Source organism: Diabrotica undecimpunctata, chromosome 9 (assembly GCF_040954645.1).
Source record: "Diabrotica undecimpunctata isolate CICGRU chromosome 9, icDiaUnde3, whole genome shotgun sequence".
Lineage (NCBI taxonomy): Eukaryota > Metazoa > Arthropoda > Insecta > Coleoptera > Chrysomelidae > Diabrotica > Diabrotica undecimpunctata.
In genome coordinates, this window is record NC_092811.1 from 104,986,302 (window position 1) to 105,003,288 (window position 16,987).

Here is a 16,987-nt window from a genome sequence, read left to right on the forward strand (position 1 = left end):
GTACTAAGAAGAATTACAGTAAATACGCTGTGTGCGCGAAAGCGAAGTGAAGACATTAGAAGAAAGTGTTAACGTACAGTGTATAAATGAATCGTCACAAAATAGAAAAAAAAAAAAAAGAATGAAATATCCACATAAGCGGAATGGAGTTGACCCGTGTCGTCAAAATAGCAAGAGATAAGTCACCAATTGGCAGAAGAAGTATCGGACGACCGCACAAAAGATGGAGTGACAACCTTCCATAGAGGTATTAATCCATCAATGAACAAGCAGAATTGCTTATAAAGAGGAAGAAGAAGAAGAAGATAAGGTGCTTTAATAATTTTGAAGTTAGGTGGTCATTAATATAGATAATAAAGTATATTGAAGACAGAACACTTTCATACAAAAGCCAATTCTTTTGAGGTATCCAGCTACTTAAACTGGTCTGGAACTCTACGTAGAATCTACGGTTTTGCTAGGGTATAAATCATGTCTGTACAAACGGAATCCCTTATATTCTGATATATTTTATGTAACAGGATGTTGTATTGTACTGCACTAATTTATACTATGTACATTTTATTGAGTCTAAAGCCTGCTTGTTGTGGGAGCAATATTGGTCCAACTATGGTGCCTAGGCAGTTGAGCAACAATCTTTTGAGTCTTTTCTTTAAGTTCCATCTTCATCATGGCTATGCGAACCCTATTGACTGCCGCTCTAAATAGTTCTGCACTACACATTCATATCATTCCCACAAGTTCTTAAGCCACGGTATTCTTTGTCTTTCAACATTTCGCTCCTTAATGTTACCTTGCACAGTAAGCCGCAATAATGAGTATCTTTGTCCTCTCGTAACATAACCCAAGTACTCAAGTTTTCTTCTTTTGATAGTCAATATTATTTCAGCTTCATTTCCTATTCTTTTAGTTAGTAACTTCTCCGTTTAATATTGTTTGAGTTCAGGATATTCGTAGGATTTTTCTGTTCCACCAAAATTTAAAGGCGGTTAACTTATTCAGATGCACTTGTTTAAATGTCCATGCTTCCAAGCCATAAAGAAGAGTAGTAAATACGTAACATCGAAGCATTCTCAGGCGTAGTTTTAACCTAATATCCCGAAAACAAAGAAACTTTTTAAATGTAACGAATGATGCACGTGCTATTTCAATACGTGTCTTAATTTCTTTGGTTTGGTCTAAATTTGATGTTATTTATGTTCCTAATTATTTTAAGGTATCCACACTCTCAATTATAGCATCTTCAACAAGCAATTGGATGTTTGCATCTGCTGATTTAGTCATGATCATGCATTTAGTTTTTTTCAAATTCATCTTAGTCCGTATTCATGACAGCATTCAATAAGTTGTTGCATTTCGTTCTGTAAATCATTGTTGTTATCCGTCATTATTACTGTATCGTGTGTGAAACGCAAGTTATTCAAAACTTTTCTATTGATAGATTTACCTTTTATTGAATCTGAGAGCGCTTCTTTAAATACTGCTTCACTGTACACATTGAATTGTAGTGGTGACAGCACGCATCCCTGGCGGACTCCTCTCTGTATTTTGATATCTCGGGTATTCTGGTTTTAAACTCCTACCTCAGCAGTTTGATTCCAATATAAATTAGATATAATTTTTATATCACGACTGTCACTATTTTTGCTTTTAAATATATCCATAAGCTTTTTATGTTGAACCTTATCAAATGCCTTTTCAAAATATACAAAACATAAGTACATGTCCTGATTCATATCCATACATCTCTGGGTCAGAACATTCAAGCCGAACAAATTATCTCTTGTGTCCATACCATTTCTAAAGCCAAACCGTGTGTCACTAATTTCATATTCAAGAGTGTTATCAATTCTGCTGTGTATTATTTTCAAAAATGTTGTAAGTGTGTGGCTCGTTAAAGCTATTGTTCTGTGATCTGAGCAGGATATTGCACTTGACTTTTTAGGTATTACCACAAAGGTTGATTGCAGCCATTGTCTATGGATTTGTGTATTGTGGCAGTTTGATATATTAGATTAAACAGTTCAACCATAAAGTCTATAACATCTTTATCAATATAGTCTAGGCGGGATCTGTTTTGGATTGGACATTTTTCATAGGAAGCTATTTTTTTGCCGGAATCCCTTCAGGATGTGCCCAATATCGATAATCACGATATGCGCCCGTCGCAAACCCTGTGCTAAATTTTTTATTTAACAAAATCTGAAAACAATTGAAAATTTCCCATTTTTTTGCTCCTATTTTCGTTTATAATTCGGAAAATATTGATCCTAGAGAAAAAATTATAGGAAGTAAAAAGTTTCGTTATTCAATTTTACATAATATTTCGTTAGCTAGAAATTGAAAATTTAATGCTTATTGTTGAAAAAATAGCAATAATGGGAAAAAAAAAAGTACAAAAAAATGAAGTTAATCCTTTAAATGTTTTCGACTTTCTAAACTTGACTTACAAGCTCCGTATTCCGCCTAGAAAAACTTCTTAATATGTTTAAAACGTGTGCTAAATTTTGTTAAGATCGGTCGGATAGGTTTTGCATAATAATTTTGCAATCCAGCCTACTGGAAAAAAAATCACAAATTTTCAAATTTATAGTAGGCCCTAAATAAGCCTCTCAGATAGTTGCAAATTTTTTTACATATAAAGGAAGGCACAAACTTTCAAACGCTTTTTGTAAAATTCAAATCGGTTCAATAGGAGAGCCTAGAAATATTTTTAAAATTTTAAACATTTTTTATATATATATTAGGCTTATAAACAAATTGAATAACTTTACGAGCTTTAAACATATTAATTTCAAAATTTATACACTTAAAGAATATTAAAAGACGCTTCTTTAAAAAAAAAGATACATTCGGCTTACTGGTTGCCGAGATATGGTCAAAGGTCAAAGTTGGCATACATTTGCCGTGTAACCATAAGTGATAGAGGGCTCGTTTTTAAACAAGTACCCTCGCCTTGTCAAGTACTGTTTATATGAAAAGTTTTACGTAATGCGCTTCATGGCAACATCCATAAAAAAGACAAATAAAAAACCGTTTTCGCGTAAAATGTCGCTCGGAATGCATGAGAGGTGGTGGTGGGGGACATTCACTCGAAATATGAATCGGCGAGTTCAAAATCATAGCGCGCGCTAAAAATTGCATTACCTCGGCTTCTTGTTAACCAATTTTGCTCTTTTTTTTTTAATTGATGTCTCAGACGACAAGGATTTCAAATATCATATTTTCAAATACCATTTTTAATTGCAAATTGGGAAATTTACAATAAACAATTGTATGTTAAACAAGTAATTGCATTTTTTCTTCATGCATTTTTTTGAGCTTGCAATTTATACATTGAAGTAAATTGTTACTTTTAGTAAACAAATATGTATTTATAAATTGTTAATAAATAATTTAAATTGTTAAAACAAAGGCGAACGAAAAAAAAATTTTTTTTTTCATAAATAAACTTTATTTTGACTCAATCTTCAATAATTTTTTTTAAGTCTTTCTTTTTTTAGAAGGACAAGAATCTTCCTCAAAACCTTCATTTTCCATTTCAATATCTTCATCCTCGATCTGTAAATTTAATGTTTCTTCTCCTTCATCATAGCTAGAAAATCTAAGGAATCCATTTTTGAACAAAGTTTTTTACATTTGCAACTAATATTTCTGAATAATCAGTGAGTCAGGTAGTAATACGTGCTCAGTTTGTATTGGCTCAAGACCATTTTGAGTTAGTTCCCACCCCCACTCAGTAGCATTCAGGTTATTTCCAAGCCACTGCTGTACTTGGAAATATACACGAAGCGAGTGTTGCTCAGCTGCAGATTGTGTTGGTGGCATCATGAACAATTAAAAATTTTTATTTTTGCAATCTTTATTAAAGCACAAGTAGCGAATTTTATTCAATGTAAAATCGCAATTTGAGTGGCTTATATACAATGTCGATATAATTTTACATCCGCTGCGTTTAATTTCTTCCTTAGTGGCACTTTTTTCATTAAAAATGGTTGCTTCTTGCGATATATCATTATTTGTTGAAAACAGTTTAACAATTTTGCTTTTTCCTTGATAAAAAATGCAGAGGTTGTATCACAACCTCATAAATTTTGAAATTGATATGTTTAAAGCTCGTAAAGTTATTCAATTTGTTTATAAGCCTAAAAAATGTTTAAAACTTAAAAAAAAATTTCTAGGCTCTCCTAGTAAACCGATTTAAATTTTACAAAAAGTGTTTGAAATTTTAAGCCTTTCTTTATAGGTAAAAAAAATTGCAACTATCTAAGAGGCTTATTTGGGGCCTACTATAAATTTGAAAATTTGCGATTTTTTTCCAGTAGGCTGGATTGCAAAATTATTATGCAAAACCTATCCGACCAATCTTAACAAAATTTAGCACACGTTTAGCACACGAATATGGAGCTTGTAAGTCAAGTTTAAAAAGTCGAAAACATTTAAAGGATTAACTTCATTTTTTTGTACTTTTTTTCCAATTATTGCTATTTTTTAACAATAAACATTAAATTTTCAATTTTTAGCTAACTAAATATTGTGTAAAATTGAATAGCGAAACTTTTGACTTCTTATAATTTTTTCTCTAGGATCAATATTTTCCGAATTATAAACGAAAATAGGAGCAAAAAAATGAGAAATTTTCAATTGTTTTCAGATTTTGTTAAATAAAAAATTTAGCACAGGGTTTGCGACTGGCGCATATCGTGATTATCGATATTGGGTACATCCTGAAGGGATTCCAGCAAAAAAATAGCTTCCTATGGAAAATGTCCATTATGGTCTGAATTTCTACTGATCCCGCCTAGTCTAATAAGTTTTAATAATTCGATGTTCACATCATCTGGTCCGGTAGCTTTGCCCTCTTTTGTGTTTTTGATGGCATAGATGACTTCTTCCCGTAATAGGTGGTCCGGTATGCTCTGTGGTTTCTAATGATAGTTCTTCTTTTTCATCATTAAATAGCTTTTGGATGTAATTGGTCCAGTGGTCCAGTGTAGAATATTCAGAACATGTGTAATGTGGTAATACAGGCTAAAGTTTATGTATATTTTTTTCGGTTTTTTTCTTTAAAGCTTCTTATATAGCTTTTTTACCCATGGTCGTTTGGAAAAGTTTTTGCTAAACAATATTTACAGTCCCCATACATGTTATGATTTCAGCACACCTGATAACATTTTTATATTAAAAAAGGTCAAAGAAATAATAAATTAGACTTACTCACAATCGATTGATTTCTTTTACCTTTTGAAATGGACTCACACAAGCAACACATTCATGATTTTTATATTAATTGAATGTCCTATTAAGAACTCTTACTCCTGTAATTAAGAAATTTTACTCCTCATTAACATCTCCCAAATGGTCCATGAATTAATTAAGGTAAGCATTCAAAAAATAAACTTTCGGCCTTATCAACTATCCTACTTTTTCACTTCTTTAACATCTTAGTTTTAATAAAAATATTTTCTGGATCTTTTTTTATTTTCCAGGAACTTTGTAAAGACTTAATGAAAAGACAACCCTGCTTTCGTATGTAAGGTCCTTATGGATGTATCGAGCGTCAGTTAACGTCAAGCATCATTTTTCTAATAAATGTTGAATCTGCAAAGATACTTAAAATCCATCTTTAGGCACAGCTTCCATAAACTGTTTTATATTAAACTCATTCTTTTTTTGATAGGTAGTTTAGAATTTTTTAGTAGTGTATTCTTCAGTGACCACTGTAAGGCTGTTATGTTCAGCCAGTCTGTCGAGTTCCTCTTGGCATTCTTACTTTAGCTTAGAGTTCACCTTAGCACTTAAATAAAAATTTCTAAATTTTTACCACTACCAAATATTCTGATAAGAAGCTGCAATTACCTGTTCATCTTATTTCGCAAAGCACTACGATATCTGCTGCTTACTCATTTAGGGTTTTTGATAAACATCTTAGCTTAACTATAGTGTAAAGCGCAGTGAATCGAGTTGTTAACCAACTGCCCAACCCTCAACTTCAACGGCATGAATTTTACATGCAGGATTAGTATACGTTAAACCTTTCTATCGATATACTTTTCAGTATATCTTATACTTTAATTCTTATAATTTTCGTTAATTAACCAGAACAGTATATGCTAGCATACACAAAACAATTTTCCAACATCAGTGACCGCATTTCATCAGGTATGAATGACTTTTCAACTTCATTCTAATTTCGTTTCTAATTTGAATCTCGGCGACGGACCTCAGTGAAAATCCTCCAGAGTTTAGAGTCTGGTACAATAGCCAACAAGCGTAATAAGCACTCTATATTAATCGCAATCGAATTAAATATTTAAATGGACCTCCTCGTGTGACGTCACAGACGAGATTCTGATGCATGTCTCTCGTTGTAGATAATGACATTGTTTCTTATGCTTTAACATTAAAAGCATTTTAGAACATGTAGGTAGTTAGTTGTTTAATTTTTTAGTCGTGTGTAGGAACAGAGATTATTGTATTATTGCATTTAGTATTCATGGAAAACTTAAACTGAACTGTTCTACGAAATATATTCCAAAAATTACTTAAACTTTTGATTTCCCTGGACAGCAAAAGGTAAATTCAATTTTAGGTTAAAAGACCTACATAAGGGTTAATTTTTAGCACACAATTTTGTTTACAAAATACAAAAATGTTTGGTGTGGACCACCCTAACTCCTTTGGGGTATAAGAAATAGATTATGATCTACTATCAAACCGACCGAATACAGAGAAAACTCGGTCAAGCCATTTTTAAAGAGTATGGGAACTAATTCTGTGAGACTAATATGACTATTAAAAAATAGTGGTTAGTAATAGAGGTATGAGAAGTGAGAGCTGTATGTATTTTTTGTTTAAAAAATAAAAAAAATATAAAGAGGAACCACCCTTTTGCATTTTTTTCTATCCTGTGCTATAGCTTTTAAATTTTGAACTGGTAGTAATCAGATCTTTCTTCACATACTACTGCCATTTGTAACGTGGTGTCCATCTTACTCTTTTATTACTTAAGTTGGTAGTCAAAGATGAAATAGTGTCAGAAGCGTTAAAAATTGAAGGATCTATTAGTCGAAAAAATTATACTACTTTTTAATATCTGCCTTCACAATGCCAATATTTCAACAGACAATAACATCCATTTGTGTTCGGTGTTGTTTCCAGATTCAAACAACTGTCGTGTTCAAAGGACTGAAAACTATTATACATTTTTTGTTACTACATATCAGTAAAAATACGGTACATTAACAGGTAATGTTGGCCAGCGCGAAACTTCACACTTAAAGTAATTTTATTTTTTATTTATTATTTTTTTATTCAACGATTATTTACAATCAACTATTTAAAAGTATAATTATTTATTTTAACAATATTCTGTACATTTAAAAGTACATAACTCCTGTTAGTTAATAACCTTGCTATAGATTTTAATAAAATTTAAAAAATTTACATTTTTTATACCGGACATGCCCTGCTCGCATACAAGGGCTCTTCCAACTATCAGGAGTTTTAGACTAAAATAAACAAAACTATTTTAATAAATGTTTTTTTCTTCAAACGTCAAATAATGATGACATTACTTATCTAACTTGATCCTGTCAAAGTTTGATGTCTCCGCCGGCAGCAGTTTTTTTCCCATTTCTTTACGGCGGAGGGAAAAATGTTGTCATGGCAACAATATGAAACATGTCACAAAGCAACAATACAAATGTCATTAACAACAATTAAACATCTGATATTAAACATGTCACAAAGCAACAATACAAATGTCATTAACAACAATTAAACATCATTTTTAGTTATAGTAATATTAAAAGTACAATTAGTTAATGAGGCATTTTCAAATTTGAAACCGTGCAAAAATGTTCCCGACTCTTGATACGCATTGGTAATTGTTGATGATACTGATGGTCGAGAACAACTTTCAGCAATCATTCCCGATGTTGGCGAATCATGAGGGTTTAAAATTTTTTGAGCATTATCGTTTTTATCGGACTTGGAGGGCCCCAAACGTGCTACTGCATCATTAGCCGCTGACTCAATTTCGTTTAGGTTTTCCATTTTCGCACTAAATTTGCGCTTGCGGTTGCAACAACAATAAGCTGTCTTTAATAATTGCAAACAACTGTCAAACAACTGTACCGACGACTTAATTATTTTAATTTCTAACATCTAGACGACTTTAATAGTTGTCACAGTTAATTTCGAGTAAAAATAGCGTATGAATTGTACTATTTATGGTTGAAAATTGCTACGTTTGAAGAAAAAATAGTATACTTTATTCGGCAAAGAAGCGACTTTTCTTGACTTGCCCTCTATTACGCGCCTCACTTCGTTCGGCGCGTAATATCGGGCGCGTCAAGAAAAGTCATGCTTCTCCGCCTCATAAAGTAATATACTATTGTTATTTCATATCAGTAAGCAGTAATGGTAAAATAATTGTTGTTAACTTTGTCATTATCAAGACCTACATGATAAATAAGCATGGAGTATGTTAGTTATAGCAAATTTTCCAATAAATCGCACAATAAAACACTTAAAATTTCCAAAACAATTAAAGATAGGTATAATGTAACATTGTACAGCTGGTTCCCAAAAAAACTAATATGACTCTTAGTAAGATTTGATTTTTGAGCAGTATATTTGATTGGTCTGACATTGTATTATATTTATTATGACAGACAAATAATAAAATAAACAAACAAACAAAAAACAATTGATGTGTTAATTCATAAATTGTAATGATTATTAAGGTCTAAATTTTGATATTATTTTGAATTCCTGCATTTTATAAAGAGTATATAAATGAGAGTTTTTACATAAAATAGGGTTGTTGCTATTATTTTTATTATTATTAAGGAATAAAACCAACGACTTAACAATATATTAAAGCAAGAAATGTAACCAAATTAAAAGATAACTGGGCAGCATCACAAGCAGCAAAATATTTTAACATAAGCGGAACCACAATTCTTCTATTAATAAAAAATGGAGGGAACAAGAAACTCTCGAAAGAAAGCAATGGTCGGAGAGACCAAACCTATATTCCTCTTCCTCCTAAGTGCCTTCTCTGTTGAGGTTGGCGATCAATATGGCAAATTTCTCTCTGTTCTGGGCTTGATGAAATAATTCATTTCCTCTTGGGAACTCTAAAGGGAACTCTAAAGGGATATACCATTTATTTGTATGTTAGGTGTAACTTGTTCATGGGGGTTTTTGTGGAATACGAGAATTTTGGTTTTGGAAAGGTTAATGTCGAAGCCCAGCCTGTAACTTTCGTCTGATAATATGTTCATCAATATTTTTAGTTGGTCTTCTGTTTCTCCTAATACTACGGTGTCATCGGCATATCTTATATTGTTAATGATGATTCTATTGGCTCTGGCACCTACAGGGCGATCTTCAAGAGAAGCTCTAATTATATGTTCGGCACCCCTTAAATGCACCCTTGACGCACTGCTCGTTCTATGTTGATGTATTTGGTGTTTCCGTTCTCTGTTTAAACGCATCCTGTATGGTTCCAGTATGTAATACTTATTAAAGCTGTCGTGTCCATCCAACAATAGGTATTTTAGCACCTCAATCAATTTTCCGTGTTTGATGCGGTCGAAGGCCTTTCCATAATCGACAAAGCACACATACAGCCGTTTTTGAACCTCAAGATACCTTTCTGCTATCAGTGTCAATCCCATAATTGCTTCTCTAGTACCTTTGCCCTTTCTAAAACCATATTGAGAACGACTAAGGTATTCTTCACACTTATTGTGAATTCGATTATAAATAATTATTCGCATAAAAATATTACCGGCATGACTCATTAGGGATACCTTTCGATGGTCTTCACATTTCCTTACTTTTTGTTTTTCAGGAAGAGCTATATATGTGGATGTTAGCCAGTCATGCGGTATTATGCGATGTTCATATATAATGTTGCAGAGGTATGTTAATTTCCTGACAGCATTATCACTTAGGCGTTTAAAATGTTCGGCTGTTATCAGGTCTTCGCTGGGTGCCTTGTTTCTTGCATCTTTTATTGCCTGCATAACTTCTTCGGGAGAATGTTTAATTTTTCATATGTATCGTATTTGTGGGGGCTCTTCTGTTCTCTGATCACCAAACTAATCTTTAAGATATGCTCCTATATTTCGTTTTGTTTTTCAGGGTCTAATTCCATTTGGTTTTTCTTGTTGTTACAATCGATAAGTGTTTGGGTTTCCATATTCCAGCTACTTCTTTAACCTTTCTGTGTAGTTCTCTATCTTTATAATTCATTTGCAAATCTTCTACCTCTTTACATTTTTCTTTCATCCACTCTTCCTTAACAACATTTATTTTTTTCTCAATTTCCTTATTGAGTTCTTTGTATCTTGTTAGGTTTTTGTTTTTTACCATCCTTCTCCTCTTCATAATTTGTAATATATCGTTTGTCATCCATGGTTTTCTATGTTTACGGTTTTCTTTCTGTATACTTTGGTCTGCTGCTTCCAAGACAGTATTTTTAATTTTCTTCCACATGTCTTCAATGTTTTCTTTTATTGTCTTCTCCTTAGTGGGAGATATTGTCTTAGAATCTAACTGCGTTTCTACCAAGTATTCATACTTCTGTTGCTGTCCTTGGTCAGCACTACTCCGTGCTATTCTCTGACTGGGTTTAGCCTTGCCTACTCATTTAAGTTTTAATCTGATAGTTGCGACTACAGGATTGTGGTCTGAAAAACAACTAAATTTGAGTAATTATGATAGTATATTATATAGTGTATATAATAGTATATACTATGGTAAAAATTAATGCTTTGTAATATCTACATCAGCATCAATAACAACTTGTGATCTTCGGTCCATCTGCGTGAAAGGAACTGTGAAATTGTCTTCTTCAGAGAGCTCTTCCCAAATCTGTTGTATGCCGTGCCACTGCTTTTCAGCATGTTTAGGTATAAAATTCCGCCGATACAACGGTTTTATAAGAACCCCTCACACATTCTCAATTGGATTTAAATCTGGACTGTAGCTGGGCCATGGTAAGGTTTCGATGTGGTTATTCTAAAGCCACTCCTTTATTAAATTTGCAGTGTGAACAGGAGAATTATCTTGTTAAAGGATACAATTATTTTCTGGATACAACTGTTCTACATTGGAAACATGATGTTTTCTAGAATATTCAGATATGTCTGCCCAACAAACCTGCCATCAATACGCCATACCATTCCCATTCCTCTAGATCAAATCCATCCCCATACATTGGCGCTAAAATGACCAGCTGCTCGATATCTATCAACATATAGAGGATCAAATCTATTATTATCTGGTCTATACACCCCAATTTTGCCTGTTGTAGAAGATTGAAAAATTTTCTAACGTGTAAATACTACCCCGTCCCAAAAATCTTAATATTGTAGCTGATGGTTTAAAGCAAATATAAGTCTTGATTGCTTCTGTTGTGGTGTAAGAGCTTCTGTTTTTGCTGCAGTTCGGTACCTAAGATGCAATGCTTTATTTCTGCCTCAAGTTGTTGTCTTTCTTCCCGGAAACTGTTAAATAATTCTTACAGTTTTCGCATCTTTAAAAGGATTTTCTTCCAATCTCTCCAAAAGCGTACGATCTTCATGAGCGGTAGATATTTTTGGTCTTCCAGAACCTTGCTTTCTTTCGAGAGTTTCTTGTTCTCCCCATCTTTTATTAATTTTATAAACTGTTGTTTTGCTTACATTAAAATGGTTCGCTACGGCATATAGTAACCAACCATCTTCTAATTTCGTTAAAATTCTTGCTTTTAGTTCTTTGCTAGCATGTGGAGCTATTTTTTGAGGTTGAACAGCATATTTTATCTGACACATTTTAAGATTTGGCGGTGACAGTGACAGTATGTAAATAATAAGTATTTATCCTACGAAATATACTTTAAGAGTCGTATCAGTTTTTTTAGGAACCAGCTGTACAAAATATAACTAGAATATCATGGAAAATCCAAAAATTATATAATATACAGAATGATATATTTGAAATAGAAAAGTTGGTATTGACCACTGTTACATAATACACCCTGTATAAAAAGTTTTTATCGCAAAATATGCGCAACTAAAATTACCAATTGATGTGTCTAAGCGTTTTTTTGTAACACGTCCCCATTTATGAATTATCGAATTTATTCTATTTGGCTGTTCCACCTATACATATCGTACGTAGCGTACATACGTATCGGTCTAACCCATACGCATGCATACATACACATAAATAAACGCACACGCGTACGCATAAAGGAACACCCGTCTTTCTTTTAACCTACACGGTAATATTTGTAAATTATTTTTGTAATATTAAAAAATATTAAACTCACTATAAACTTTAAGCTGGTCAAGTGGAGGAATACTCGTTGTTTTTTGCAATTGATTTTTTCCATTTCTCGTCGTGGTCATCAACCTCTGTCTCTTTATCGGGGGAACCAGCCGAGTGGGTCCTACAGGAAACGCTGTCGAGGCGTAATAACTGAAAAAGAAAAATTACCAATCAAAATCAAAATTGTTTCACGGACGTTTGAACAGAACAATAAATGGCTATGAAATCGTAAAATACTGGGGAGAACGTACGTCTCATAGAAAAGAAATCGCAACGATTCATTTGATAACTTACTGAAAAGAAAAAAAAAACTCTAAATATAATACTACAGGAAAAAATACTAATTCAACTTTAAATTTTTCCATTATTTTAATTGATTGACCACTAAATAAATTTTAAAATATGTTTCATTCTAAAACTTCTTTTTAATTAAATTTCCTACAAGATAGAATTAAATGTAAATTGAAAAAATAATTATTATATGTAATTAACAATAACCAGTTCAAAAATCATTGTTTTTTAAACAAATATGTTTGTTGGGCCAAGTACTTAGTTAAAATAATCAATTCCTATCTCTCTAATCGGACGATAAGGATCAAAGTAGCTGACCACCTATCCACCCCCTTTACTCCACAAGCTGGAGTACCCCAGGGCTCAATACTTGCACCAGTATTATACACAGTTTACAACAGTGACATCCCCCGCCCACAGTATAGATCGGAGTCCCTTCTACTTTACGCTGATGACACTTCTCTCCTCACGTCAAGTTCACACAGAGAACATGGACGACTGTCTGTATTCGAAAAGCGCAAAACTACCTTGATAGAGTCATAAGGTGGTGCGACAAATAGATAGTGACGATAAATCCCTCCAAAACACAAGCAATTGTATTCAAAACCTCAAAGTGTCGCGATGTCCAGGGCCGAATAACCCTGTTAGGAGAGGACCTTATTCTCAGAAACTCGGTTTCCCATTTGGGAGTTCATTTTACTAGGACCCTCAACTGGAAAACCAACATTCAAGATACCCTAGATATGGTGAGAAAAAGGTTTAAACTCCTGGCAGTGTTGTCCGGTAAACTGGGCAAGACGTCATCCAAAACTTTAGTGCACACCTACAAAACATTCATCAGACATCGAATACAAGGCATGCGTCTAACCGAAAGAAAAATCCTTAGATACTGCATGAGGCAGAGCAGGTTATATCCATCAGCACACATACATACACTGGCAAATATAACACCAATTAAGGACAGAATCCTATCCCTCAGCAGGAGGTATGTCCTAAGAACCATTGCAGGCTCGAACAACAGAGCCAAACGAATACTAAAGACTCCTTGCAATTGCTGAGGACAAATACTCACCAGGCTCTCCAAAAGAAAAGTTCCGTTTTCTCCAGCTAAATTTCTGCACAAAACTGGACATGAACTTTCTGATGAGTATTTTGAAATTCTAGAATCATTCCCAATTAAATATCGCAGTTAGCCAAAACGCTGATAAAGAGCCGTTTCTACTATATGGCTGGTAACCCCTGAAGTACCTCGTCTGACATGTTTGGCAAAATTCACCCAAATTCCTCGTATGCGCTCCTTATACATCGTTCACACAAACACATCTTCTGAACCCCAGCTCCTTAGTAGTCCACTACTTATCCACCAATACAACAATCATCACGTTTATCTCACCACCATTACTCCGAAAAAAAAAGGAGTACCCCTACCTTGAACAGGTGTTAAACCTAAACAAGGTTAAAACTCTGGCCCCAAGTACTTAGTAGACACAAATTTTCACCTTTTAAAGCAAAGCTTCTATACTGGCGTTTTATTACTTTTTTTTTCACTACAGTAAAATTCTGAGGCAAGCCTCACGGAACTAGCGCCACGAGAAGGCTTCGTCACAGGTAGCGTCAATAGCGGTTTTTGACATCGATTCACTACTCTTGAGTAATTCGTTTCTAGTCATTATATATTTACTCTAAGCGGAATTAAATTAAAAAGTGCATGAAAAATAACTACAAAATACAGACATTGAATGAGGTAAAAAATTAAAAGAATATCTACCACTAAAAGATTCGATTCTTTTTATTTATTATCATCTTCCAATTCTTTATCAGCTAATATAAAATGTGGTACTTTTTCTAGAGCTTCATCTTCTTCATCCAAAATGTATGTTAATATCAACATTTATGGGAATCATAACATTCTTATACGATAGAAGCAGTGGAATAATTGGAACATTTGTTTTTGAGCAATTTTTTTGCAGTTGCAGATAACGTTTGTTGCAGTTTTAGTGAATGTTCCGGAAGTAATTGTTCTTTGTTTCAATGTCTAATCTATTCTTTTGTATATCCCAAACCCAGATGAAGATAAATTATTGCTCATCCATTGCTGTACCTGGTAGTAGACTCTGCAACGTATTGCCGCAGACCCAGCAGATGTGAGCATTCACAAATGGACATTTTTCTTTTTACGATTTTTTTGTAAAATATGAATATCGTACATAATTTAAATCCATGTCAATCCTTTTCACACCCAAATATATCGCAGCAATAATTTGACATCCTGCCCTTTAAATTTGTTTATGCGAAAATTTGGGCTTCTTTTATTAAGTCTGAATTATTGCAGAGTAATTTTGTAACTTTCTTTGTACCATGTGAAAAGCTGACGTTGTGCCGCATCCAGAAAATATATAATTACACGCTTCTAAATGTATTGGATTTGTAAGTTTTATCTCATGGGACTCTAGTTAAAAAAATGATCAAAATTGGTCACTAAAAGCTAGCTAGGAACTGATATAATTAAAATTTTTTTGCGCGTTGCTATTTTGAACGCGTGATTTCATTTTTAAGACGTACTTTTAATGTGAGATTTTAGGTCCTTACTAATTTGGATGTTAACAGCGGGATCAGAAGTTTTGCGTGGTGGTCTGCAATTATATTGCCTGTTATACCAATATGGGATGGCAACCAGATTAAATTAACTGTTATATTTTGGAAAAAGATAATTGGTAAAGGTCGTTTATCTTTTGGACGATAGGATAACCAGTGAAAACATTTTGGATAAATTGGATTGAGGCTAGAGAGTCTGTGCATATCTTCTTCTAAGCCTTCTGTCGTCCATGTTTGGACATAGGCCTCTCCCAACTCCTTCCATCGGTCTCTATCCTGAGCAACATATTTCCAAATTCTTCCGGCTATTCTTTTAATATCATCAACCCATCTCATCTGTGGTCTTCCTCATGGTCGTTTACTTTCGTAAGGTCTCCAATGTTGTATTGTAGTATTAATATATATGTTGCTGTGCATATAGCAACTTTATTATTTGTTGATGAAATGTATTTGACAGCTTGAAGTATACTGAATAATTTGCCATTATGAATGCTGCAAAATAAAGGGATAAGGGGTGACCTGATTAAAGTATGTGACGTTGTAACAGAACAGCCTATTCCTGTAGGTATCATTTTTTGACTTTTTAGTTAAGTGTATAGTACTATGTCGTATTTTTTTGCAAAGGTAATTTCTTTAAAAGTTTTTATAATGAGTTCCTTGTTGTAAATTTATTGTATTTTGTAAGTGATTACTTGTGCTTCATTGAGGAATGAATATAGATTAAGGAGGATAGAGGGATATGAGAGGTGGAATTGTTTGTGAAAGACAGATATAATCAAGTAACTGTGCCACAGTTAGTAGGATGGTTTTAATGATGGTAATTTAGAGAGATCTTAAACTATATTTGTGGATGATATAAAAAGAGCATATACTGGAGAAGAGGGATTAGAAGAAATATATATATTGCATAGAAGAGTAGTAACTGCTCCCGTTTAATACAAAAAGGGGGTTCATTTGCTTCGCAATACAGTTTTTTTTACAGGGCTACATGGAAAAGCGCGTATACACATATGAAGAGCTGGGCTATGTATCGAATTTAAAAGGTTAAGATGTGTATTAGAAGCGAAGATATAGGTACCTATATGTAAAAACCATAGTTCAGTTTGGAACAAATCACAGATCTGTATATCTCAAGAAGGGAATTTTCATCTGCACGCAATTATGGTGCGAAAGAGTTTTAATATTTTTTAGTCTTTTGTACGCTTCACCTTTTACATCTAATATATGTTTCTTTCAGGTAACTCGAGAATTCAACGTTTAACTGAGAACCGAGTCACCGAACAACCGAGTCAACAAGGGGAAGGTAAGCTTTGTCAATCATAATATTAGGAGATGGGGAGGAAGGTCGTCTACTAAATTTTATTATTTTTGATTTTGTATATAATAACGATAAAACTTTGGAGCTTGTTTTATTAACGTGAGTATCTACTGTGGGTAAAATGTGCTTGCAAGTTATAGAGACAGAACGTCCGTAACAGTAGATTATTAGGTCGTCTACATACAGTACATGCCGAATGGGGAAAATTAATATATATATATATATATATATATATATATATATATATATATATATATATATATATATATATGTTTGTTTTGAGGTTTCCGCGGGAGCTATATGTGCTGTTACTATTTTTCCGGGTTTGACTCCGCGTTGTAAAATGCTGGTTTTCTTGAAAACCATTGTTTTGGCGACGTTTCGGCAAGGTCTCACTTGCCATTCTCAAGCCTGGTGGATCTACTTCTCGTCGTTACTCGATTAGTACTGGTA

The 16,987-nt window shown here is 33.4% G+C and overlaps 1 protein-coding gene across 1 annotated transcript in view; it reads right to left on the minus strand.

Annotated features, from left to right (window-relative positions):
- The window catches only part of LOC140450374 (uncharacterized), a 1,628,978-nt gene that overhangs the window by 172,726 nt on the left and 1,439,265 nt on the right, over positions 1 to 16,987 (minus strand). Inside the window, exon 7 of the mRNA XM_072543970.1 lies at positions 12,332 to 12,480. Coding sequence (XP_072400071.1) covers positions 12,332 to 12,480 — 149 coding nt within the window. The remainder of the gene's footprint in view (positions 1 to 12,331; positions 12,481 to 16,987) is intronic.